This window comes from Schistocerca nitens, chromosome 1 (assembly GCF_023898315.1).
Source record: "Schistocerca nitens isolate TAMUIC-IGC-003100 chromosome 1, iqSchNite1.1, whole genome shotgun sequence".
NCBI lineage: Eukaryota > Metazoa > Arthropoda > Insecta > Orthoptera > Acrididae > Schistocerca > Schistocerca nitens.
The window spans coordinates 205,229,826-205,257,477 of NC_064614.1; the positions used below are offsets into that span (position 1 = coordinate 205,229,826).

At 44.8% G+C, this 27,652-nt stretch overlaps 1 protein-coding gene across 1 annotated transcript in view; it reads right to left on the reverse strand.

Annotated features, from left to right (window-relative positions):
- The window catches only part of LOC126237094 (short transient receptor potential channel 4-like), a 318,000-nt gene extending 292,420 nt beyond the window's left edge, over window positions 1-25,580 (reverse strand). The window contains exons 1-3 of the mRNA XM_049946938.1: window positions 25,380-25,580; window positions 11,817-12,145; window positions 2,092-2,315 (exon numbers count right to left, since the gene is read on the reverse strand). Coding sequence (XP_049802895.1) covers window positions 2,092-2,315; window positions 11,817-12,145; window positions 25,380-25,580 — 754 coding nt within the window. The remainder of the gene's footprint in view (window positions 1-2,091; window positions 2,316-11,816; window positions 12,146-25,379) is intronic.
- Between the last annotated feature and the right edge of the window lie 2,072 nt (window positions 25,581-27,652).

Below are 27,652 nucleotides of genomic sequence, written 5' to 3' on the forward strand. Positions count from 1 at the left end.
CCAAACTTTATGCTGGCGAAGTAATGGCCACTGGGTTTTGGGATCGTAAGGGGATACTGGTGATCTATTTCGTGGAACCTGGGGCAACAATCAAATCACTACGAAAACTCAGGCGAACTGTCCAGAACCGCCGGAGAGGACGACTGACAGAGGGTGTAACGGTGCCTCGCAATAAAGCCCGACCTCACGTCTCCCGCCAAACCCAGGAACTTCTGACAAAATTTGGTTGTACTGTCATGCTTCACGCACCTTGCAGTCCGAACCGCGCGCCTAGTGATCGTCACTTGTTCCCCAACTTAAAGGAACTCTTGGGTGGCCAACGCTTCCAGAGCGACGATGAAGTCAAAGAAGATGTGAAACGCTTCCTTAACGGGCTGGCGGCGGATTTCTGCGACATGAGGATACAGAAATTGGAGCACCTTCTACAAAAATGCATACAAAAAGAGGTGACTATGTAGAAAAATAGAGCTAAGTTTTTTCCTTCCAACGGCGTAAATTTCTATGAGAATAAACAATGATGTCTGTTTGCAAAATTGAAGGATCAACGCTTGTACTTTTTTCCACCTGTCAGGTTTTCACTTGACTGCACCTTATATTTGTCCTAAGGCTAATATGAGGAAGAAAGTTCTGAGAATGCACGTTTGGAACACCGAATCGTATGCAAGTGAATCGTAGTCTGTTGCAAAACCGAAAAATAAGAGAATCGAAGCGTCTGAGATGCTGTCTGTAGAAGGATGTTGAAAATTAGCGGGATACAGTTCCCCACAGTCGTTTAATGAACAAAGTAAGAGCATATGGACTATCAGACCAATTGTGTGATTGGATTGAAGAGTTCCTAAATAACAGAACGCAGCATGTCATTCTCAATGGAGAGAAGTCTTCCGAAGTAAGAGTGATATCAGGTGTGCCGCAGGGGAGTGTCGTAGGACCGTTGCTATTCACAATATACATAACTGACCTTGTGGATAACATCGGAAGTTCACTGAGGCTTTTTGCGGATCATGCTGTAGTATATCGAGAGGTTGTAACAATGGAAAATCGTACTGAAATGCAGGAGGATCTGCAACGAATTGACGCATGGTGCAGGGGATGGCTATTGAATCTCAATGTAGACAAGTGTAATGCGCTGCGAATACATAGAAAGAAAGATCCTTTATCATTTAGCTACAATATAGCAGGTTAGCAACTGAAAGCAGTTAATTTCATGAATTATCTGGGAGTAGGTTTTAGGATTGATTTAAAATGGAATGATCATATAAAGTTGGTCGTCGGTAAAGCAGATGCCAGACTGAGATTCATTGGAAGAATCCTAAGGAAATGCAATCCGAAAACAAAGGAAGTGGGTGACAGTACACTTATTCGCCCACTGCTTGGATATTGCTCACCAGTGTGGGATTCGTACCAGATAGGGTTGATAGAAGAGATAGAGAAGATCCAACGGAGAGCAGCGCGCTTCGTTACAGGATCATGTAGTAATCGCGAAAGCGTTACGGAGCTGATAGATAAACTCCAGTGGAAGACTCTGCAGGAGAGACGCTCAGTAGTTCGGTACGGGCTTTTGTTGAAGTTTTGAGAACATGCCTTCACCGAGGAGTCAAGCAGTATATTGCTCCCTCCTACGTATATCTCGCGAAGAGGCCATGAGGATAAAATCAGAAAGATTAGAGCCCACACAGAGGCATACTGACAATCTTTCTTTCCACGAACAATACGAGACTGGAATAGAAGGGAGAACACCGTCAGGTGGCTTGCGAAGTATGAATGTAGATGTAGACTATTAATATAAAAATGAGGAAGGATAAAAACTGTAGGGTAGACAGAGATTGGAATACATCCAACAAATAACTAAGTACAGTGTGCAAGTGCTACTCTGAGATGAAGAGGTTGGCACAGGACGCAGGAGAAGAAATTGTGACGTGCCACAACAGACCATTTAGGAGCCTGATGACTAAAAACAAATAAATAAATAAAAATTACGTAGGCTCATATCGCCTCAGAAGCTCAGTGCTAGTATGTGTCCATATTTAACGCAGAAAGCTCGCGTGGAACTAAGAGTTACAAGCAAGTATGGCGCAGTATTGGAGTACGTACCCAGAAGCTCCACAGCAAAGCGTCGCACCTCCTTGGAGAGACTCGTGTACTCGATGCGGAACTCCTCCACAACCTTGGCCCACTGGCGCAGCTCTATGCACAACTGGAAGGCCGTCAGGATGGGATCCTCCGAGGAAAGGCAGATGAAGGCCGGGTTAATGACAGCGCGGTACTGGTTCAGTCGGTTGGTCGCTCGCACCAGGGAGTCCTCCTCCAAGTCCCTCCTGCAAAAGCCTTACATGCTGTTTTCCAGTGCACAATACAGTTGCCATTTCACAAAGTCCAGGAAAAGTTGTCGATTCACAGTGGAGAGAAACCAGGTGAAGTAAGCAGATGTACCTTTACCACTAGTGAGGACAGAGAGTTCCAGGATGCATCTGGGGGATCCCGAACATATTCTATTGGAATCAGGCCTGGACATCGAGACAACACTCCAAGCGATGAATGGTTGGCTGATGAAGGTCTTCACCAAAAATTCGAGCCATCTAAGGCCGAATGTTGTCGCCTTGTTCGATAAATTAATTATATTTTGGACCTGAAGAATGGTGTACTTGAGCAGCAGTCGCAGTCCAGGTGTAAGAGGCCGCTGTGCGTCTACCAAACAGCATACCGCTCGTGTTATAATATTTATGGAGGTCGAAATCTCCTCCACTGATCCAAATGGATTCCACAAGCGAAGATCGTGTGAAATCCAGCGCACTCTATTCGTCTGGATACCAGACGGCTGCAGATTCCGACTCCCACGCTCATACTCTCTTCTTTGACTTCCGGGAGCCATTCGATGTAGTTCCACACCGTCGCCTAATGAAGAAAATTAGAGGGTGTGAAATATCAGACCAATTTGGCTGCTGGATTGAGAAGTTCTTAGTAAACAGGCTGAGTATGTCATTCTTAACGGAGAGAGATCTTTAGACATGAAGGTAATCTCGGGCGTACCACAAGGGAGTGTTATATTACCATAACTCTTCACAATATACACTGAGCGGACAAAAGTCACAGAATAGTGGTATGCACATATACAGATGGTGGTAGTATCACGTACACGAGGTATAAAAGGTCAGTGCACTGGCGGAGCTGTCCTTTGTACTCGGGCGATTCATGTGAGAAGGTGATTATGGCTGCACGACAGAAATTAATAGACTTTGAACGAGGGGTGGTAGTTGGAGCTAGACGTATGTGACATTCCATATCGGAAATCGTAAGTGAATTCAATATTCCGAGATCCACAATGTCCAGAATGTGCCGAGAATACCACATTTCAGGCATTACCTTTCAACATGGACAACGCAGTGGCCTACGGCCTTCACTTAACGACCGAGAGCAACGGTGTTTGCGTAGAGTTGTCAGTGCTAACAGACAAGCAACAGTGCGTGGAATAGCCGCAGAAAACAATGTGGGACGTACAACAAACGTACTCGTTAGGACAGTGCAGCGAAATTTGGCGTTAACGGGCTATCGTAGCAAACTACCGACGCGATTGCTTTTGCTAACAGTACGACCATCTCCTGTAGCGCTTCTGCTGGGCTCGTGACCTTGTCGGTTGCACCCTAGACGACTGGAAAACCGTGGTCAGATGAGCTCCGATTTCAACTGATAAGAGCTGAGGGTTCGAGTGTGGCGCAGACCCCACGAAACCATGGACCCAGGTTGCCAACAAGGCACTGTGTAAGTTGGTGATGGCTCCGTAATCTTGTGGGATCTGGGTCCTCTGGATTCGGCCACTTGGAGACCATTTGGAGCCAATCACGGACGTCACGCTCCCAAACAACGATGGAATTTTTGTGTATGACAATGCGCCATGTCACCGGGCCACAACTATTCGCGGTTTGTATAAAAGAACATTCTGGACAAATCGAGAGAATGTTATGGCCACCCTGATCCACGAATCCCATCGAACATTTATGGGTCATAATAGAGAGACCGGTTCGTGCACAAAATACTGCACGGGAGACACTTTCGCAATTATGGACTGCTATTGAGGCAGCATCGCTCAATATTTCTACATCGGACTTCCAGCAAATTGTTGAGTCCATGCGACTTCGAGTTGCTGCACTACGGCGAGCCAAAGAAGGCCCGACATGATATTACGAGATATACCAAGGCTTTTGTCGCTTCAGTGTATATGTAAATGACCTTGCGGAATCGGAAGCTCCAGAGAGCTGTTCGCAAATGATGCTGTTGTATATCGTGTTAGAAAATTGTAGCAAAGTGCAGGAAGACCTGCAGAGGGACGACGCATGGTGCAGGGAGTGGCAGTTGACCTTCACATAAACAAATGCAACATATTACTCATAAATAGGCGAAAATCCCCGTTTTCGTATGATTACACTATTGCCGAGCGATCACTGGAAGCAATCTCAGGAAGACCTGCAGAGGGACGACACATGGTGCAGGGAGTGGCAGTTGACCTTCACATAAACAAATGCAACATATTACTCATAAATAGGCGAAAATCCCCGTTTTCGTATGATTACACTATTGCCGAGCGATCACTGGAAGCAGTCTTATACATTAAATGCTTGGGAGTATGCGCATGGTGTGATTTGAAGTGGAACGACCATGTAAATTAATTGTACGAAAGGCAGTTGCCAGATGAATTATCAGAAAGTGCAATTCACCTGTAAATGCGATAGTTTACAAAAATCTCGTTCATCTATTACTTGATTATTGCTTCTCAGTATGGAAACCGTTCCACTATATTTGATACAGGAAATAGAAAAGATCCAAAGAACAGCATCACGTTCTCTCACAGGCTCATTTAGTAAGCCCGAAGTCATCAAGGAGATGCTGATCCAGCTCTAGACCGAGCGAGGTGGCGCAGTGGTTAGCACACTGGACTCGCATTCGGGAGGACGACGGTTCAACCCCTCGTCCGGTCCGGTCATCCTGATTTCCTTAAATTGCTTTAGGCAAATGCAGGATGGTTCCTTTGACAGGAGACGGCCGACTTCCTTCCCCATCCTTCCATAATTCGATGAGACCGATGACCTCTTTGTGTGGTCTCTTTCCCCAGGTCAACCCAACCCAAACCCAACTCTAGTGGAAGGCGCTACAAGAGAGGCGTGTGCATCACGGTGTGACTGTTAAAATTCGTTTTTCTTAGAACAGGACACTAGTATATTGCTTCTTCCTATGAACAAATCGTGCAAAGGCCATGAAGATAAAGTTAAAGGAATTCGAGGCTTACCAACAATCGTTATTTCCACCCACCATTCGAAACTGGAACAGGAAAAGATGCAATGAAAGTGATATGCAAGTACTTTTACACTGAAGGAACAAAAGTCAAAGGACAGCGGTATGCACTTATACAGATGGTGGTAGTATCACATATACAAGGTACAAAAGGGCAGTGCATAGACGGAGCTATCATTTGTACTCAGGTGATTCATATGAAGAGGATTCAGACTTGATTATGACCGAACTGCGAAAATTAACAGATTTTGAATGCAGAATGGCAGTTGCAACGAGACGCATGGGACATTCTGTTTGGGAAATCTTTGGGGAATTCAGTATTCCAAGATCCACAGTGGCAAGAGTATACCGAGGACGTCAAACTTCAGGCATTACCTCTCACCATGGACGACACAGTGGCTGACGGCCGTCACTTTGTCCTGGAGCACGGGCGTTTACGTAGAGTTGTCAGTGGTATAGACGAACAACACTGCGTGAAATAAGCGCAGAAATCAATGCGGGACATTTGACGAAGGTATCCGTTACTATAATGCTGCGAAATTTTGCGTTAATTAGCTGTGGCAGCAGAAGATAGACGCGAGTGTCTGTGCTAACGGCACGACATCACCTGCAGCGCCTCTCTTGGGCTAGTGACCGTATAGATTGGACCCTAGACGACTGGAAAACCGTGGCATGGTCGGATGAGTCCAGATTTCAGTTGTCTCCCCTACTGGAAAAAGTGCCATTGATGATTCGAAGGGTTATGTGGGTGATTCATAACGGTGCTCGGGCCACTTCGCCGTTAACACTCGGACGCATCTCCATCGTGTCTTCCCTGGTTGATGGATCGAACGACGGGGTCCAGTTGCATGGCCTGTTCGTTCACCGGATCTCCGCCCATGCGATTTCTGGTTAAGGGGGCCATCTCAAAATTATCGTATATGCAGAGCCCATTCCAGATGTGGAGACACCAGCGTATTCATGCTACCTTTGACACTGTTCGGATGCAGCCTGGCCGATGTGAACGTGTGAGACAGAGGCTTTGAGGCACGCGGAAACCATTTTCAACACATGCTGCAACTGTGGCAGCATGGTACAGCACGTATTAGACCGCAGTCTCTGTAACGATGTATGATTGAATAAATGGTCTCTAGCTTGGAAACCATGCATTTACCTTTTTTGTTCTGTATCCTTTCATCGATCAGTCTCTAGAGTTTGTACAGGGTAGGAAAAATCAGTCTGTATTGTCGACAAGGCACTGTACAAGAAGCTGGTGGCTCCACAATGGTGTGAGCTGTGACTGGCGGGAATGGACTGGTTCTTCTGGTCCAGATGAGCCAATTTCCAGCAATTCGTGGACTTTATGTTCCCAAACAACCATGGAATTTTTATGGACGACAATGCTCCGTGTCACCGGTCCACAATTGTCCACGATTGGTCTGATGAACATTGTGGACAGTTTCAGCTGATGATTTGGCCGCCAAAATTGCCCGACACGAATCCCATCGAATATTTAGGGGCCATAATGGATTATTTATGGCACATATTCGAGAGGTCAGTTCTTGCCAAAATTCCTGCACCATCTACATCTACATCTGTATGGATACTCTGGAAATCACAGTTAAGTGCCTGCAGAGAGTTCGTCGAACCACCTTCACAATTCTCTATTATTCCAATCTCGTACAGCGCGCGGAAAGAACGAACACCTATATCTTTCCGTGAGAGGTCTGATTTCCCTTGTTTTATTATGGTGATCGTTTCTCCCTATGTAAGTCGGCGTCAACAAAATATTTTTGCATTTGGAGGAGAAATTTGGTGATTGAAATTTCGTGAGAAGATTCCTCCGCAACGAAAAACGCCTTTGTTTTAATGATGTGCATTTCAAATCCTGTATCATTTCAATGACACTCTCTTCCCTATTTCGCGATAATACAAAACGTGCTGCCCTTCTTTGAACTTTTTCGATGTGCTCCGTCAATTCTGTCTGGTAAGGATCCCACACCGCGGAGCAGTATTCTAAAAGAGGACGGACAAGCCCAGTGTAGGCAGTCTCTTTAGTAGATCTGTTACATTTTCTAAGTGTCCTGCCAATAAAACACAGTCTTTGGTTAGCTCTCCCCACAACATTTTCTGTGTGTTCCTTCCAATTTAAGATGTTCGTAATTGTAATTCCTAGATACTTAGATGAATTTATGGCCTTTAGATTTAACTGATTTATCGCGTAACCGAAGTTTAACTGATTCATTTTAGCACTCATGTGGATGACCTCACATTTTTCGTTATTTAAGGTCAACTGGCATTTTTGCACCATACAGGTATCTTTTCTAAATCGTTTTGCAATTTGTTTTGATCTTCTGATAACTTTACTAGTCGATAAACGACGGCGTCATGTGCAAACAACCTAAGTCGGCTGCTCACATTGTCTCCTACAACGTTTATATAGATAAGGAACAGCAAAGGGCCTGTAACACTACTTTGAGGAACGCCACAAATCACTTCTGCTTTATTCGATGACTTCCGTCAATTACTAGGAACTGTGATCTCTCTGACAGAAAATCACGAATCCAGTCACATAACTAAGACGATATTCCATAAGTGCACAATTTCACTACAAGCCGCTTGTGTGGCACAGTATCAGACTCTCTGTCCAACCAGACCTTGGAAGGCCCAACGGTACCGACTGGTCGCCCTGTCATCCTCAGCCCACAGGCGTCACTGGATGCGGATATGGAGGGACATGTGGTCAGAACACCGCTGTCTCGGCCGTATGTCAGTTTCCGAGACCGAAGTTCCTACTTCTCAATCAAGTGGCTCCTCAGTTTGCCTCACAAGGGCTGAGTGCACCCCGCTTGCCAACACCGCTGGGCAGATCAGATGGTCACCCATCCAAGTGCTAGTTTAGCCCAACAACGCTTAAATTCGGTGATCTGACGGGAACCGGTGTTACCACTGCCGCAAGGCCGTTGGCAAAGAGAAGGGCTCAGCCGGGATTTGAACTCGGGACCTCCTGCACCCAAAGCAGGAATCATACCCTCAGACCACTGAGCCCGTTAGACAGCGTCAAAAGGCTTCCGGAAATCCAGAAATACGGAATCTATTTGAAATTCCTTGTCAATAGCACTCAACACTTCGTGCGGGTAAAGAGCTAGTTGTGTTTCACAAGAACGATGTTTTCTAAATCTGTGTGTCAATAGACCGTTTTCTTCGAGGTAATTCATAATGTTGGAACACAATACATGTTCCAAAATCCTGCTGCATCTCGACGTTAATAATATGGGTCTGTAATTTAGTGCATTATTCTTGCTATCTTTCTTGAATATTGGTGTGACCTATGCAATTTTCCAGTCTTTGGGTACAAAAACTGACTGCATCTGACGAGATCCGAACCCACAACTTCCTGTATGCCAAGATGTTATCCTATCAATTATACCACGCAACCTTCACAATTCTCTATTATTCCAATCTCGTGTAGCGCGCGAAAGAACGAACACCTATATCTTTCCGGGCGAGTTCTAATTTCCCTTATTTTATCATGGTGATGGTTTCACCCCCATCTAGGTCGGCGCCAACAAAATATTTTCGCATTCGGAGGAGAAAGTTGGTGATTGGAATTTCGTGAGGAAGTTCCTCCGCAATGAAAACCGCGCCGGCAACAATTTCGCTATTATGGACGGCTACAGAGGCAGCATGGCTCAATATTTCTGCAGGGGACATCCAACGACTTGTTGAATCCATGCCACATCGGGCTGCTTCTCTACACCGCGCAAAAGGAGGCGTTGTGCCGCGATATTAAGAGGTATTCCACGAGTTTTGTAACCTTAGTCTATGATGAGTACGAAATAACATTCACAATGTGATCAAAAGTATCCAGACACCCCCATAAACATACATTTTTCATATTAGGTGCATTATGCTGCCACCTACTTCCAGGTACTCCATAACAGCGACCTCAGTAGCCATTAGACATCGTGACAGAGCACGATGGGGCGCTCTGCGGAACTCACGGACTTCGAACGTGGTCAGGTGATTGGGTGTCATTTGTGTCATACGTCTGTAGGCGAGAGTTCCACACTCCTAAACATCCCTAGGTCCACTATTTCCGATGTGCTAGTGAAGTGGAAACGTGAAGGGACACGTACAGCACAAAAGCGTAAAGGTCAACCTCGTCTGTTAACTGACAGTCGAAGAGGGTCGTAATGTGTCATAGGCAGACATTTATCCAGACCATCTCACAGGAATTCCATACTGCATCAGGATCCACTGCAAGTACTATGTCAGTTAGCTGGGGGGTGAGAAAACTTGTATTTCATTTTCGAGCGGCTGCTCATAAGCCACACATCAGTAACTGCCAAACGACGCCTCGCTTGGTGGAAGGAGCGTGAACATTGGACGATTGAATAGTGGAAAAACGTTGTGTGGAGTGACGAATCACGGTACACAATGTGGCGATTCGATGGCAGGCTGTGGGTATGTCGAATGCCCAGTGAACGTCATCTGCCATCGCGTGTAGTGCCAACAGTAAAATTCGGAGGCGGTGGTGTTATGGTGTAATCGTGTTTTTCATGGAGGGGGCTTGCACTCCTTGTTATTTTGCGTGGCACTATCGCAGCACAGCCTACATCGATGTTTTAAGCACCTTCTTGCTTCCGACTGTTGAAGAGCAATTCGGGGAAGGCGATTGCATCTTTCAACACGATCGAGCACCTGTTCATAATACGCAGCCTGTGGCGGAGTGTTTACACGAGAATAACTTCCCTGTAATGGACTGACCTGCACAGAGTCCTGACCTGAATCCTATATAACACATTTGGGATGTTTTAGAACGCTACTTCGTGCTAGGCCTCACCGACCGACATCGATACCTCTCCTCAGTGCAGCGCTCCGTGAAGAATGGGCTGCCATTCCCCAAGAAATCTTCCAGCACCTGATTGAACATATGCCCAGGAGAGTGGAAGCTGCCATCATGGCTAAGGGTGAGCCAACACCACATTGAATTCCAGCATTACCGATGGAGGGCGCCACGAACCTGTAAGTCATATTCAGCCAGGTGTCCAGATACTTTTGATCACATAGTGTATTTATTTCAACAATCTCGGTGACCAAGTATTGTCCTTTCTTCTACATTTTCACCATGAGTGTGCTATGTACACTCTCGCCCTCCAACGTGACATCAGCTGAGTTCAGAGGGCTGCATGCATACATACCTGGTCTGTGTGTGTGTGTGTGTGTGTGTGTGTGTGTGTGTATGTGTGTGTGTGTGTTGGGGCTTATGGGCGCTCAACGTCGAGGTTATCAGCGCCCTGACACACATTAAAGGGAACGAATGTGGACAGACCTAATAAAACTGAAACACACACGCAAAGAAAGCAGGAAAAGAAGGAAAATGCGACTTAAGAAAGTAGAACGTAAGGAAAGGGAAAACGTAGCAACAAGAATGCTACAGTAAATTGTCATTGGCTGGCCACTTACATAAAATATGGGCGAGCTTGTCACACAGTGAGCAAATTAAGATCCTCTCCCTAAAATCTTTGTAAAAACATTTGACATGGCACGGAACTTTAAAACTTTAGCCACATTCGTCCGAGTGTTACCTAAAAGAGATGGCAGGTCCGCTGGCAAGTCAGCCGTGGTCCGCTGGTCAGAAAATAAAACGCAATCCATTAAAACGTGGCGCACAGTGACCTGGACGCCACAAGCACCACACATTGGAGGGTCCTCCCGCCGGAGCAAGAAGCCATGCGTCGTAGGGCTGTGGCCTATCCGAAGCCGAGTGAGGAGAACCTCGTCCCGTCGACGGGGCTGAAAGGGAGTACACCACACACGCATTGTGGGCTTGACTATACGGAGCTTATTGTCAGTTACTTCCAGCCACTCACAGCGAGGTGAGTGCGTGCAGGGGGATAGCACACTGAGATACTTGTGGATCGAGACACGCCTCCTTGGCTGCGAGATCTGCCCTTTCATTCCCAGCAATGCCGACATGCCCCGGAACCCAGCAGAAAGCCACCACCTTCTCCAGTCGCTGTAGTTGGAGGAGGGTCTCCTGGATGGTCTGGACTATTTTATCTGCTGGATACAAACGTTGCAATGAGTGAAGGGCACTTAGTGAATCGGAACAGACAAGAAATTTAGGACAGGAAGAATGTCTCATCTGCTCCAGTGCCCGCTAGATCGCAGACAATTCTGCATCAAAGACAGTAAAAGTCTGAGGGAGTCTACCTGGTCTGGCGAACAGCACTACTAACTCGCTAAATCAACCGATCTTAATCGGATAAAAAATTGTGGGATTATTTGGAATAGTGGTGAAACGAAGCTACGAACATCCCCGCCATTTGGTATTTTTGCGGGATCTAATCGTCGATGTGTTGCTTCAGCTGGAGATGGCACACCTGAAGGAGACTGTGGACTTTGGACTCTGTTCCTCCCCGAATTGTAGCCATTGTTAATTCTAGAGGTTTGATGTATCCTGGGGTTTGTTCAGTGTGTTTAAACATTTACTGCAGTGGACAGAAATTGGAACTGGATTGATTGGTGAGCGGGTGAGGTGCACTCACTGGCAGATCTCCTCGCAGTAGCAGTCTGGTGGGTGCGGGGGCTCTAAGCGGTGTCCGCGCTCGAGCAGCATCTCGATGAGCTCGTAGTGACCGCACTGGGCGGCCAGCATGAGCGGCGTCATGTTTTCCGGGAAGTTAGGGCTGTCCAGGCAACCCGCCTGCTCCAGGTCCGGGTTGTCTATGTGCTTGAGCAGCACGTCCAGAATCCGTGGTCGGTTGGAGCGCACCGCATGTAGCAGGCAGTCCCCCACGTTTGCGCCGTGTGAGAGCAGCGCCTCCGTCAGCTCCACCGAGCCGCTCTCCACAGCTTTGTGCAGCGCCGTAGTCCCCTGTCCGCCAGGTACAAGAATCAGTAGGTGCTCATTGTTACAGGTAGGTGGCGGAATCCAACAAATAGCGTACCATACGAGGTTCGTCAGGAAAATACGTATAAAAGTTGAATAATGTCTTTATGTTACAAGTTGCAGTCACCGCCAGGTACGACTACTGCTGTAATCAATCCCATCAACGCTCAGTTCGAGTCAGAGCACTCTCCGTGAAGGTGGGAGTGTGCGGCGGCTTGTTGACAGTTACCCTTTTTCACCTGCCGTCGGCATGGAGCTCTCTCTGATTGAGGAACAGCGCGTCAACATCAAGTTTCTTGCAAAGCCGTGAGATTTTTGAGTGTTTGAAACAGGTTTACGGAGACAATTCTCTGAAGGAACCAACCGTGAACAAGTGGTTAAAAAGGTTCCGGGATGGCCGAGAAGAAGTGAACGATGACCCTCGCCCAGGGCCGGCCGGGGTGGCCGTGCGGTTCTAGGTGCTACAGTCTGGAACCGAGCGACCTCTACGGTCGCAGGTTCGGATCCTGCCTCGGGCATGGATGTGTGTGATGTCCTTAGGTTAGTTAGGTTTAATTAGTTCTAAGTTCTAGGCGATTGATGACCTCAGAAGTTAAGTCGCATAGTGCTCAGAGCCATTTGAACCATTTTGAACCTCGCCCAGGACGCCCGTCGACATCGAGTTCCGATGCAAATGTTGAACGAGTTCGGGCTTGTGTTCTTAAAGACCGTAGATTGACAGAATGATTGCTGACGAGCTGTCAATCCCCAAAACAATCGTTCACGAAATCCTGACACAAAAACTTGAAGTTAAGAAATTGTGTGCGAAAATCGCACCGAAGCTCTTGACGTCAGAACAGAAAGTAAAGAGGGTTGAGTGCTGTGAGGATTGGTTGGAAGCAGAGGAACGAGGGGACTTTCTCAACCGAGTCATCACTGGAGACGAGTCCTGGTTTTACGAATTCGATGTGGAGCTCAAATCTCAAAGCAAGAAATGGAAACTAGTAGGAGAACCGAGAGCAAAAAGGTCGCGATATCAAGGTCCAATGTGAAGACAATGTTGATTGTTTTCTTTGATTCTAGGGCATTGTTCACAAGGTATTTGTCCCTCCCGGCCAGAAAGTGAACGGAAATTTTTACGTTGAAGTTCTGACACGTCTCAGAGCTCGTGTGGCCCGAGTTCGACCGGAGTTGGCGAAAGGGGGCAGGTGGATCCTTCATCACGACAATGCGCCCGCTCACACGTCGCTCGTTGTGCGCGAGTTTTTGGCCCGAAACTCAATCACCGTGACAGACCACCCGCCTTATTCACCCGATTTAGCCCCGTGTGACTTCTTCATGTTCCCGAAATGCAAAATGGTGCTTCGGGGGCGGCACTTGGAAGATGTGGAAACCATCAAGGCGGAAACGACACGGCAATTGAACAACATCACAACTGAAGACTTTCAGCAATGTTATCAACAGTGGAAACGGCGTTGGCAGAAGTTTATCGCGTCTCAGGGCGAGTACTTTGAAGGAGACCATATTGTAATGGTTCAAATGGCTCTGAGCACTATGGGACTTAACATCAATGGCCACCAGTCCCCTAGAACTTAGAACTACTTAAACCTAACTAACCTAAGGACGTTACACAAGACCCAGTCATCACGAGGCAGAGAAAATCCCTGACCCCGCCGGGAATCGAACCCGGGAACCATATTGTAATACCTGAATAATAGTAAAATAAAGTTATTATTCAACTTTTATACGTATTTTCTGGACAAACCTCGTATAGCAGTGTGCTCGCCACTACCCTATTTAACACTCGCATTATCTGATCAAAAGTTTCCAGACACCGCTATGGAACTCCGAATTGAGCACTACACTAGACATCACGAGATGTGGAACCGCCTATATAAAAGGAGGCTGAGAGTTTTTGTTTTGTCAGTAGGGAAGCACCAATAATAGAACTGGTCGATCAAGAGAGCTCAGTGACTTCGTACGTGCACTAGTCATTGGACGTCACCTCAGTAACAGATCCAACAGGAACATTTCAACCCTGTTAAAGCTTCACAAATCGACTATTGGTGGTGTGATTATGAAGAGGGAAGCCACAGCTAAACAAGATCAGGCTGTCCTAATGTACCGATGGTCAGAGATCGTCAAGCATTGAGGAGGGTGGTTGTAAAAAATTGCAGGACTCAGTGGTAGGACGCACTCGTGAGTTCCAAACTTTTACCAGCAGTCCTGCTAGCACAATGACTGTGTCTAGGAAGTTAAACTGGATGGTCGAGCAGATACATATTTCTGTAGTCGATGCTAAGTGACACTTGAGGTGGTGTAAAGAGTGACACCGCTGGACGGTGAACAACTCGAAACGAGTGATTCGGAGTGATGAGTCAAGCTATACCCTGTGACAATCCGAGGGAAGGGTTTGGGTTTAGGGAGTGACTGAAGAAATTAACTGCCATCAAGTTGTAGAGGAAACAGTGAAGTACAGAGAAGATTGTGTTACAGTATGGGAATATTTTTCTTGGTTTGGTTGTGGTCCCCTTATTACGCCTAAGAAACATCTCATTGGAAGTGTCTTCAGAAGAGTCGACACACCCCATGTTAACGTCCGCTAATAAGAGGCCGAACACTTTTGATCAGGTAGTGTACACTAAGCCTATGTGCAAAGGAAAAATAGCTATATCTATCTAGGCGACAGAGAAATATCTACACAAACGAGATCATTTATGGAGATTCAACAAAAGATTGTGTACACACTTGAAATTTTAAATCAGCACCTAATCCAAATCCAACTAATACAGAAACAGAAAGAGTCATGGTACTGTTGGCTTAGAGACCCAATGTGTAAGTTCAGAAGCCTGATCGGAATGGATTTTCTTCATCGATGCATAATGGATGGTTGAATTGTTTCCTGTGTTTATCTATTGAGCATAGGTAACTGTAAGGCTCGTTTCACACTGGGACACTGGTGACGGTCGCCAGTGATGGTCACTGGTGATTCTGGTGAACACTCCTGGATCACTGGTGTCCTAGACTGCAGGTATTGCCAACTGATTAGTTAGTGAAATGGACTCGTACAGGGGTAGCAACTAAATTTCGCTAGCGTTTCATGGTCCGAAAAATAAGGTGCTAAATTTGAAAAAAGAACATACAACTTATCAATTTTGTTTTTCTCATCCATGCTCTTCTCATTGAAATCAGGCACAAACTCCGTTATAATTTCTTGCCACGCATTCGTTTTCATTACTTTGTTACTAAAGTCATGCCTTTTCGCATCCCAAATAGCAGGACGACTTTCTACTTCACTTATAAAGTCTTTCATGTTAATCAAATCTAAAGTCATGGCTACAGTGTGTACAGTATAATGTACAATGAATGTTCCGCGTCTCTGTCTCAGAAATGACTGCCTGTCGCTTGGCAAACCTGCAGCGCTGTGTCTGTGATCTGTGTCCCAGTGCAGACACTCCAATGCAAACTAATGTATGTCTGGCGGTGACTGCTGTGAACACCTTGTCCGTCACATGTGGGTGAGTCACTGCTGGGTCACAGTGGCTCGGTGAGACAGTGTAGTGTCCCGGTGTGAATGCTCAAGTTCAAACGAATGTCACTCTGTCGGTGACCGACGCTGATGACCGTCAACAGTGTCCCAGTGTGAAACGGGCCTAGTGGGTGTATGTATAACGTGGTGTAATGTTTGTAGTTTGTGTTGACGAGAGAAGAGAGAGCGCAGAACTCTTGCGAAAATATAGCCTAGTCCTCTAAAATAGAACCAAGGCTCTTACCGAGCTTAACGTCCTCATTCGACAGTACCGCATAGCCTCAAGCATGAGACACAGCGGAGAGGTTTGAAATTTAAACCGGATATTGGCTCAATGTCTAGCAGTAAGGAATTTTACGCCACCGTTTCTCCGTTTGTCGGCCAAATACTGGCGATATACATTTCTTCCGTCACTAACAATAAGTTTAAAACCTCTGAGCCATGCGCTACTGTATGGCGTGCCTTTGCAAACCCGGCTACGGAGGTGGGTGCTGAAACAACGGTTTTCCAACCGCCAAGCCTGGAAGATGATCGTAATCTCGTGGTTACGTGCTGTACTGTAGCACTGTGTCAGTCCCACTTACTTGGGAGTTACCTTAGATGGAGTAATAACGTTCCAGAAACATTGTTCTAACATCAAGATGGCGCGCAGTGATAGAAATCACACACTTCGAAAATAACCACTACAGCTTTAATGTCCACACAAATGAAAATACTTGAAAGCCGTCCGCCTCAGTAGCGGTAGCGTTACCGCCTACCACGCAAGGGGGCCCGGGTTCGATTCCCATCATTATTTTCATCATCATTGACACGCAAGTCGCCGAAGTGGCGCCAATTAAAAAGACTTGCAATACGGCAGCCGAACCCCAAAGTGATCACAACCATAGGTGGAAGCATAAGCGGCCAAAGACACTACTGGCAAGCTAACATAACCAACAAGCGACAAACGTCGGCAAACCCCTGCATATCAGCAACGTTGACTGGTTATGCCAGCTGCTATTAAAGTCGACCAACAGGCTACAGCAGCGAAACCTACGAGCTCGCCCAGTGACGCAAAAATCTCCAACATCACCGCACACTGTGCATCTGATATATGACCTATCGGACACAAAACAATGATAACCTAACTGTTACAGGTATGCTGGCGCTGACCAAGAGATCAACACCAGCATCCACTGGCAGCCGAGTAACAGCATCGCACAACGTCAAAGGCATCGACATGCATGATACCCACTACTAACAAAACCTACCCTTGCATGAACTGTCGCAGGTAGTAAGACATCCGCTACTGTTCTTACTACCCAACCTAACTATCGCAGAGGCTTTTTTCCCTTGGCTCTTGCCTTGGCACCTTTTTTCCTCCGCCCTTCAAACCGCTACCCTTCGTTCGACATTCGACCAATCTATCTCCAGATGAGCGAGTATTAACCTTAACCAGACGTACGCAAACATCGCAGTACCCACATTCTGCGACACCTCACTTTAGTGAAAACTAACCCTTATGCAAAGATGGCAATAGACCTTTTGAGTTGGCCATCATGCCGGTGTGGGCGTGGAGGGGCTCCACCTCCTATTAAAAAAAAAAAAAAAAAAAAAGGTCTGAACCCCGAAGGGGATATCCCGACCAATAAATGCCATACGATAATTTCCATTTACTTGAAAGCTTGAATCGGTACTATGTAGCTAAATCAATTCGACCAAAATCGTACGAAAACAACGATTTGCGTTGTCAAGTTTGTAATCAGCAAGCCTCAAGGAAGCTGACAATCTCTTGACGAGCACTGTACCAACTCAGCTTACTCGGAAGTGGAACCTAGTCAAATTCTAACTTTTTAGAAACATTTTTGCATCAGTATCAGTGAAGGTGAATAACATATTTTGGGAAGTAACCAGTACAAATTTGGGGGTCGAACCATCCGTTGTCAAAACTTCAAACTTAGCAATGTGTTTCTTCACTAGGAGTATGCCATCCCGTGTGGTATAGACAGCATGTACCAAGACTCGACTGCGCCCAAAATGGAAGCTACTAACTGACAGCTGACTGGCTACCACGAACCCCAACTAAAAATTTTTCTTACTTGACTAGCAATGCACCACCCCAATTAGAAACGAGAGGCAGCCTACTAGGAGAGACCCAACGATCTACTTCCACACGACACCCACTTCATGTCACTCAAACAGCCCGTCCACGACCATATCACAGCCTCTTCTCGACTGGAGATATGAATAAAATCCAACAACAGGAGAGCTCACAGCTGAAACACAGAGAGTTTGGTCACGCGGAAACCTCTGAGCTGGTTTTGGGCTGGTGTTGTAACGAAACTCTGTGTAGCTGGGATATACTAATTTATTATTTAGCAGTTAACAATGAAATATGTATGACTTCGGCTGTGAAGGTTGCAATACAGTAAATAATAATAATAATAATAAAAACTCTTACAGGCAAACAAACACCTTGTGATATAAACATTAAGAATCTAATTGTAAGGCTGTATTGGTTAATAAACTGCTGGATAAAAATATTTTCGTCGTCTACGAGATATCACGTTAAGTGGAATGAAACCGTTTATACGAATACTACAGAGAATACCAAGAAAAATGTGGCATACACATATTACAATACAAAAATATCTCGATGCATTGGAGTTTCTTGTCCATTGTGACAAAGAGATTACCTACACCGGCGCGCGTAGTGGCCGCGCTGTTTGAGGCGCCATGTCACGGGTTGCTCGGCCCCTCCCGACGGAGTTTCGAGTTCTCCCTCGGGCATGGGTGATATGTTGTTTTTAGCATAAGTTAGTTTAAGTTAGTTTCAGTAGTGTGTAAGTTTAGGGACCGATGACCTAAGGTGTTTGTTTCCTTAGGATTTCACAGACATTTGAACATCTTGAAGATCACCTACACTTCCGGTTAGCCTATTCTTTCTATATACACTTAGATTTACCCCAAAAATTCACTACTATCAATTTCAGTTTTTAACCAGCTTTCGGTACCTAGTGTTATGTGAGCTCCACTGGCTTTTAGGAACCTTTCAAACTCTGGTGGTTTGTTGTTACGGCATTTGATCACCAGGATTTTAGCAACCTCGTCTGAGGACGGCATTTCTTTTGACCTTGCGCTAATACTACAGGGTCTGCTACAGCTATCATAATCTAGAGTGGATGGAGACTCATCTAATCTACAAAATCCTTAAGTGCACCCCATACACAGTCAGCTGTCTGGGCAGCAGCCTATGATGTGTAGGAGACCCTACAGTTGTGAACACTATGTGGCAAGTCTAGGAAGCCGCAGACTAACTTATCACAGGACCTTTGAAGTCACTGGTTCATGCCTCCACTCGACTCAGTTCTAGGGACAATGCTGCAAAATTTGAACTTCTTTGAAATTCCATGACTAAGGACGGTCTTTTCAATATTCTTTGTCAGTCGCTGGAATGACCCAAGCTTGACCTTGGAGTCCAGACAACAGGTTTCTTCCAAACAGCACACTCTGGTACCTCAGTGGCTGCCGGAACAGCCTCATTAATGTGTTGAATCGGGCTTCAGGACGTATGCACTAAGCGCATACGGTGGTCGTTACCGTTCCTTGCTGTCATTACCCTAAGGGGTACCCTTATTCGACACATATTTCAACTGTTGACGATTGGCGGACCGCTGCCGTTGTGCGGTTACTTTCACCGGACGGGGGATATAGCAGGTTTCCAAAAAGTGAAGTGAGTCTCACTGGTTCAGTTTTAGTTTCGGTGAAAGGTAGCACATCATACACTGATGAGCCGAAACATTACGACCATGTGGTTAATAGCTTGTTTGTCTGCCTTTGGAACGAAATACCTCACTGATTCTGCGTATCATGGATCCGACAGTTTGTTGGTGGCTTTCTGGAGGTTTGTGGCATTAGATGTCTATGCACGGATCATGTAATTCACATAAAAAACGGGCCACTGATTTGGGTAAGCTGTGATGACGTTCGATAGCGACCCAAACGAGCTCTATGGGATTTCTATGGGCGAATTTGGGCGCCGAGACATCAACGTGAGTTCACTATAAAGCTCCTGAAACCAGTGTAGCACGGTTTGGGCTCCGAGACACGGACAATTATACTGCTGAAAGATGACATCGCTGTCGGGGAAGACATCAAGCATGAAGGGATGCAGGTGGGTCGCAGCTGTCAGCGTGTCTTCGATTACTACCATAGGTCCCATGCAACGCAGGAGAATGTCTCCCACAGCATAATACTGCTCACAACAGAGTGCGTCCGTGGCGTGCTGAACGTTTCGAGCCTCTCTTCACCTCGATGACGCCGTTTGTGTAGACGACCGTTGACACCCAGTGTAGCAAAAATGTGATTCACTCGAAGAGCTGACACTTTTCCTTTGATCGACGGTCGAATCCTAACGGTCCCGTGCCCACTGCGATGTAGTTGACGATGTCGTGGGGTCAACATATGAATACGTAGAGGGGGTTTGCTGCGGTGCTCCATGTTCAACAACGTACGATGAACGGTGTGCTCTGAAACACTTGTGTATAGACCAGCATTGTGCTCTTTCGGCAAAGATGCCACAGATCATCTATCCCACTTTACACAGCAGACAGGCCCCCGAAATGCACTTTCTGTGAAGAGTCGTGTACGTCCAACCAACCATTTAGCGCCTAGTGGTTGCTTCACTGTCCTTCTACCTCGAAAGAGGTGGAAATTTGACCAGGTTCACCGTTTTTGAAATACTCGTTCACTAGCTCTGCATAATAATAATCCGACATTTGTCAAAGTCGCTTATCTCAATGTATTTTCCCATTTGCAGCCCATATCTTGGCCTGTGTGATCCCCCGTCCTGTCTGCTCCGGTTACATGCTTTTGTTACCGCTTCAAGTGCCCGCAACGTCACCAGATGGAATCCAACGTCGCTGTGGGCAGTAGTCGTAAGTTTTGGCTGTTCAGTGTAGTTGTTATCCAGTGGGATGGGAGCAATAGCCTGAGTTCCCCCTTACCACTGCCTCCCATGTACAGGGTCTGTAGACCTACTACTAATATAACACTCACAGTCGAATGGGTGACTGGTGATACATTCTGTTCTTCCCACAGAGGAAAAAGTATCCAGGGTAGTGGATGGAACTTGAGGTACCTTTGCTATCTATGGTACACGCCTCTTGGCAGTGTGGTTTTTATATGCCCATGTCGACCCACATTTCACTAAATTTCATCATACGGTGTAGAAAGGCTTAAGGTGCTATACAGCAGTAAGCAGTCAGGATCGGTACCAATCCCCATCCCATAAAACGACAGATGGTCACGGAGCGTGAGAACGGAGGCGTGAGAAGGATCAGTGTCATACTGGAGCAGGCAGAGAATCCGGCGATTCACACTGCTAGGCTTGGCTGCAAACGCAAAATTTTGTTTCACAATGTTAACTGTTTCAATGTTTACATACGACCCCAATAGACTATTGACATTATCCACACTGACAGCATCCTAGTCACGATATCATTACCTTCGAAATAAAGCTTATCTTTTAATTAGAATTTTATTTAAGACTGTCGGTCATTGTCCGATTAGACAGACCAGTCAAGAACACGCCCTATGCAGTTAGTTGTGAAACCCTGAACCTAGCTCACTAGGCAGCCTCGAACTAATTTCTGGAGAGGTACCACATATGTGGAGTTGACTGAATATGTTTTGGTGTAAAAGTGAGTTAGTGAGTTTAGAAGTGCCTCGGAAATCGTTTATATTCAAATTCGCGAGTGTCAGACTTCAAAGTGTCATTACATTTGTGGGAAGACAATTTCATGAACTTGAAATGGTGCTGGATATGTCCCTAAAACTTGTTTTTTCCTTGATTTCTCTATTAAAACACAAGGTGGCATCCCATTATTTCGAGACTTTGATGATAATAGCGCTGAGATTTTCCTGCTTGCCATTTCATTATTCACAGTCGACTGTATGCTCGTACGTAGCCACGACCGGCGGAAAGAAACCCAGTTGGGACATCGAGACAACTTTACAAGACACGTGGTAAGTAAATCTTTAGGCAGTCAGTTAGGAAACTGGCAAGTATGCTGGACTTTCTCTTCACGAGTTAGTCAACGTAGTCCTTCACATGCAACAATTCGCAGGAACAGGTTGGGCCGTTGGCATATTCAGCATAGTAATGTGACACAGCAGGAACCCTCCTTATGTCACACTAATTAATTAATTAGTTAAGTAGTGGAGTAAAATTTATCCAGAAGGGATTTGCTATAGTAACTCTCTGAACACACCATTCGTAACAGCTTTCAATCGTGTGACAACAATCAGGGCGATTTACAGCTTCTTATGAAAAGCAGCCAACTTGTCGCAGCCCGAGAACAGCGTTCACAATGAGGCTGAATTGCGGTTGACGCAATGTTTTACAGAACAGTAAGCAGTTAACTTTAAACAAGCTTGCTGATTCTGTTTCAATTTCTGTGTCTGTTATGCTAGAAGAATTACAAGTGCCTGTAAGAGCGGTAGCGATTAGCCGCCAACAAAGAGATTTCTGTCATGAGAATGGAGAAACCAGTTATAAAATTCACTGATTCGCTGAAGTTACTTAGCACTTTTTGAGGTTATGGTCACTAACAAACTCAACGTAACAAACACCAAAATAGTTGAAATTTACGATAAAGTCAGGCAAGATACAGTGCTGCTGAAAGGGAAAACTAAATGGAACACTGTTAGATAGTTATAAAATACGTCATAGCAAATATATTAAGCATGAAATTCTTAACTTCCGAAAATTCTTAGATTTATACCTTTATTCACACAGATACAAACTGCAATTTGGTGTTATGGTGTTACTGGTTTTTGAACGAAATTAAACGAATGGCATGATACGAAATACGTTTTTCACGACACTTAGAAAATACGAGGTACAACACGAAAAACTTTAGGAACCAGGTTTTCAAAGCGAATTTATGTCACAAATATTAATTTACTCGGACGCAAAGGAAATACCGGAAATCGGCTCATGTATGAAACTAAACATGCGAAGTGCATACATTTTGCACTGGACGGATTAAGTGGCCCCTCCTATACTACAATGGCAAAGATGAACACTGTAGCATTAGTTTGTTCCATAAAAAACAACAAAAATCGTGGAGAAAAATAAAGCATTTCTTCCATATGAGGTGGATAATAGGCCTAATGCTAATTTGGAATGAAGAGGGAAGACAAAGTCAAGAAGAAATTTTATTTGCTCTGACAAACAGAGTTTCTAGAGTATTGTTGACTGGAAGTTTACCTGCTGCAAAAAAGATAATAGGCCACCACACTTGATGGTTGAGGACTAAAATAAAACAGACATATATTTAATTTTTTATTCTGTATTCGTTATTGTACATGTATATGTTGTACAATAGTACAACAGTACTGTCGGGAGATTCCGTTTACGCTTTACATAACTGAGCAGTGTGTGCAGCACGGACAAGTAGGTGATTTGTAGAAAATGCGACAGTACTCTTCAAGACGTGTATTAGAGAACGACTGCAAAGGGAAGCAAGAATAAGGTTTAAAGTCCCGTCCATGATGTTTTTATTAGAGTCAGATCTGTTGAGGATGGGGAAGGAAACTGGTCGTTTCTTTTCGAAGGAATCAGCCCTGCATTTATCTTAATTAATTCAGTGGAACAATTGAAATCCTAATTAACGATGGCTGGACGTGTGATTGACTCCGGAATATGAATCGAATATTTAAGCTACAACGTCACCTCGCTCAGCAGAATGAGTGTGTACGCGAATGAAACTGAACAGTATGTTGTTGGTCTCGATGCTTGGATCGGATAAATTACCGATAGATAGTAGAAGTGGATTTTCTTAATAATATGCTTCTAATTAATCTCTTCTTGATTCTTGGTTGGTGCCTTTTCTCAAGTCTCTGAGGCCTGTTACAATACTGCTATTATTTGGATCCAGGTGGAAGGACGATGTCTTTCCTTTCGTGAATGGCTCACGGGTCCCTTCAATAAATTCTGATTAGAAATGTAATTTACACCAAGACGACAGGGTCACAAAGATAAAGATGATGTCATTAACTCCAAAACTGAAAAACTAGGTACACTAAGTGCATAAATTCTCAGTTTACAAATTCTGAACAAGATCGCGGACATTCGCGTCTAAAATCAATACGAACAACAATCCTCGACTATAGTTTCAGTGACTGTCCTAATAACTTTCCTCACTTACAAGGAGACGGCACGACCGTGGGGTCGGGGATTTGTGCGAAATTTTGTGTGGTGGAAGAGGACCTCCAACACCTCACGTAGTTAAAAGTATTAGGACGCACTACTCGGAAAATCCTTGGAAAAATCGATCCCAAGTTTCTTTGGTGCCATATGAGTATAAAATGTTACTGAACTGCCGAGCCGGCCTTTGTCCTAGAACCGGCACGGTAGCTCAACCGCCGGCACGGTAGCTCAGCGTGTTCGGTCAGAGGGTTAGCTGCCCTCTGTAATAAAAAAAACTGAGTTACTCGATCAACAACGAACTTAAAAAGGGATGTCTTACGACGTCCGCCCCGAGCAGATTCATCGAACAAAATGAGATTAAAAAAAAAAAAAAAGAAAAGCGTGTTCGGTCAGAGGGTTAGCTGCTCTTTGTAATAAAAAAAACTGAGTTAATCGATCAACAACGACGTTAAATGGGTGCTTACGACGTCCGCCCCTAGTTGATAAAGCGAACAAAATGAGATTAAAAAAAAAAGTTTTGGGCTCGGACTATTACGCCAGAGGTCTCGGGTTCGATTCCTCCTCTGGCACTTTTTTTTCTTCTGTTTCATTTTCTTTTGTTATTCCACCAATTATTCAGAAAGTTTCCCAAACCTATATTATCTTTAACAAATTAGTTGCATTATTGAATAAAAATTATTTTCTTTATGTCTAACACAATTCATGGCGGTGGGTTTTCCATTTTTCATTGTAAAGTATAAGAGGAAAAAGCATTGGGTTTTTAATCAGAATAACAAAGTCGATTGGGAAACATTCGATTTTTATACATATAATAATTATAAACAAGAACCGCAGTGGTAATTATCGTAAAAACAAAGCAATAATTTTTGTGACATCTTGCGCAACATATAAAAGCGGATTTTTTACAATCACAGGGCGTTTGCAATCAATCTGTACAAAAATATGCCCCATTAACATGTACGAAAATGTTTTGAGTTTCTGATAATTTTGAGGCAAACCAGGAATATTGAATCATGTCTCGGAATATTGGTGACGGTAATTGATGGTGAATTATAGAATGAATTTTTATACAATCTTCCCGGGAATTAATTTCACTATTCTCCTGTAACAATGTGCTGCAATTTTGCAAGCAACAGAAGAAAAAAAAAAGTGCTGGAGGAGGAATCGAACCCGAGACCTCTTGCGTAATGGTCCGAGCGCTAACCATGTAGGCCAAACGGTGACTCGGGAATGGAATGGACTAACATTTTATACTCATACGGCACCTAAGAAACTTTGGATCGATTTTTCTCGGGATTTTACGATTAGTGCGTCCTAATATTTTAACCACGTGAGGTGTTAGGGGTTCTCTTTCACTACACGAAATATCGGACAAATTCCCGATCCCACGGTCGTGCCGTCTCCTTGTTAGTGCAATGCAATGCATCTATACAGCCTATGGCAATGCTGATAGGAACTCCAGTAGTGAAGCAGAAAGTAATTTCTCAAGGCTAAGCGACAGCGGCCGCTGAACGTACCTGGAAGTTCTTGCAGTTGATGTTAAATCCAGAGTGACTGCGCAGGAATTGCTGCACAGCGGCGACATCGCTCGCGTCGATCAGATTGAAGAACTCGCGCTCACTCTGCTCTAGGGACGGCAGTATGATACTCCGGCGCGGCTCTTCTGCAGCTCGCTGCAAGCAGACCACAACCACGTACCAGGAAATTCCTAATTCCATCATAGGCAGTGTAAATCTTCATCAATGGAAAAATGCTTAATGAAATCGTAGAAGCACCTTGTGAAGACATCGTTATTTTGCGATAGGTATATACAGGGTGTTACAAAAAGGTACGGCCAAACTTACAGGAAACATTCCTCACACACAAAGAAAGAAAATATGTTATGTGAACATGTGTCCGGAAACGCTTGCTTTCCATGTAAGAAGTTCATTTTATTACGTCTCTTCAAATCACATTAATCATGGAATGGAAAAACACAGCAACAGAACGTACCAGCTTGACTTCCAACACTTTGTTACAGGAAATGTTCAAAATGTCCTCCGTTAGCGAGGATACATGCATCCACCCTCCGTCGCATGGAATCCCTGATGCGCTGATGCAGCCCTGGAGAATAGCGTATTGTATCACAGCCGTCCACAATACGAGCACGAAGAGTCTCTACATTTGGTACCGGGGTTGCGTAGACAAGAGCTTTCAAATGCCCCCACAAATGAAAGTCAAGAGGGTTGAGGTCAGGAGAGCGTGGAGGCCATGGAATTGGTCCGCCTCTACCAATCCATCGGTCACCGAATCTATTGTTGAGAAGCGTACGAACACTTCGACTGAAATGTGCAGGAGCAGCCATCGTGCATGAACCACATGTTGTGTCATACTTGTAATGGCACATGTTCTAGCAGCACAGGTAGAGTATCCCGTATGAAATCATGATAACGTGCTCCATTGAGCGTAGGTGGACGAAACTAAAATGAGCTCTAACATGGAAATTAAGCGTTTCCGGACACATGTTCACATAACATCTTTTCTTTATTTGTGTGTGAGGGATGTTTCCTGAAAGTTTGGCCGTACCTTTTGGTAACACCCTGTATATTTATCTTGCTTTTTTTTCGTCTGTTCATATATCTTTGATGTTGTAGCGCATTTTTCTTTTGTCCTGTAATACAGAGATAAAAGTTGTTTTCTAGATGTAATATGTAACTGGAAATTATTTCTTTTTTGTAAGTAGATAAATATGTTTAGAGTTTATTGATTGTGGAAAGCTTTAATTTTTTTTTTTGTTTATCGTTTACTGTAATAAGTTTGGTAGAAAATAGTTGTGTAAAGATATATGTAATTTACTTTGATGTTGTATAAACTGTGGGCGAGAGTATTGAGAGAGAGAGAGCAATATCGATAGTCGATCCAACAAAGTGGGGGTGTGTGTTGTTGGGTAGCTAGAGAGGACACATGTTTTACTGTGGGAGTCGTGACTTTTACGAGCTGGTGAAGATTGAGTTTAGCGGCAAGCGATGTACGTTTTTAATGACTGTTTCATACCAGGACGTGATATGATAATAATGAGTGTAGAAACTGGGCGAAGAAAATACTGAGACTGTGCCGTGAAACGAAGTAACTATGACAATGCAACGGAGAATGGACGGTATTGTAGGTCTGTGTCTGTGAATTAAACTGCACTTGTATTTTGACTGTGTTTTCGTTCACTCAAGTACTCTGAACTTATGTATTTATTCGCGTTTCGATGAACTACCGGACGCCTATAATCAGTAACAGTTGTTCTGAACTTACGCGAACTGTCTATTGTGTGTGAGTACATTCCCGCCCAGGACGCTTTTTCGCGATCGCGGCACTCATAATACGAATTGACTTTCTACAGAATTCGCGGTCGGCAAGTTTTATAAACTGTGTGTGGCATAAGTGAATTTAAATTGTGTGCGCCAGAAACATTAAAACTGTGCACATACGGACATCAGTAACAACAATTACATCGACCAGCCTGTGGCCTGTAAAACGCCACTGTAATCAGATTTGCAGCTTAATGAATACCACCGCCCGCCCAATTACGAGGAAAAAATCATCATCTGCAATCACACGACCGTGGGAGCAGATCTCGGCGTTTCACCAGGACCAGCCAGCTGCCGTCGATATCGCGACCATCATCACAACACGCAAGATAAGATTAATTAAAAGCAGCGCTCTCCTCTCAAAGACTCAAAATTATTGCAAACAATTTTAATTTGTAATTTCTTTTCCTTTTGGCTGACATTCACATAACATTCGTCTTCTTTAGAATAAA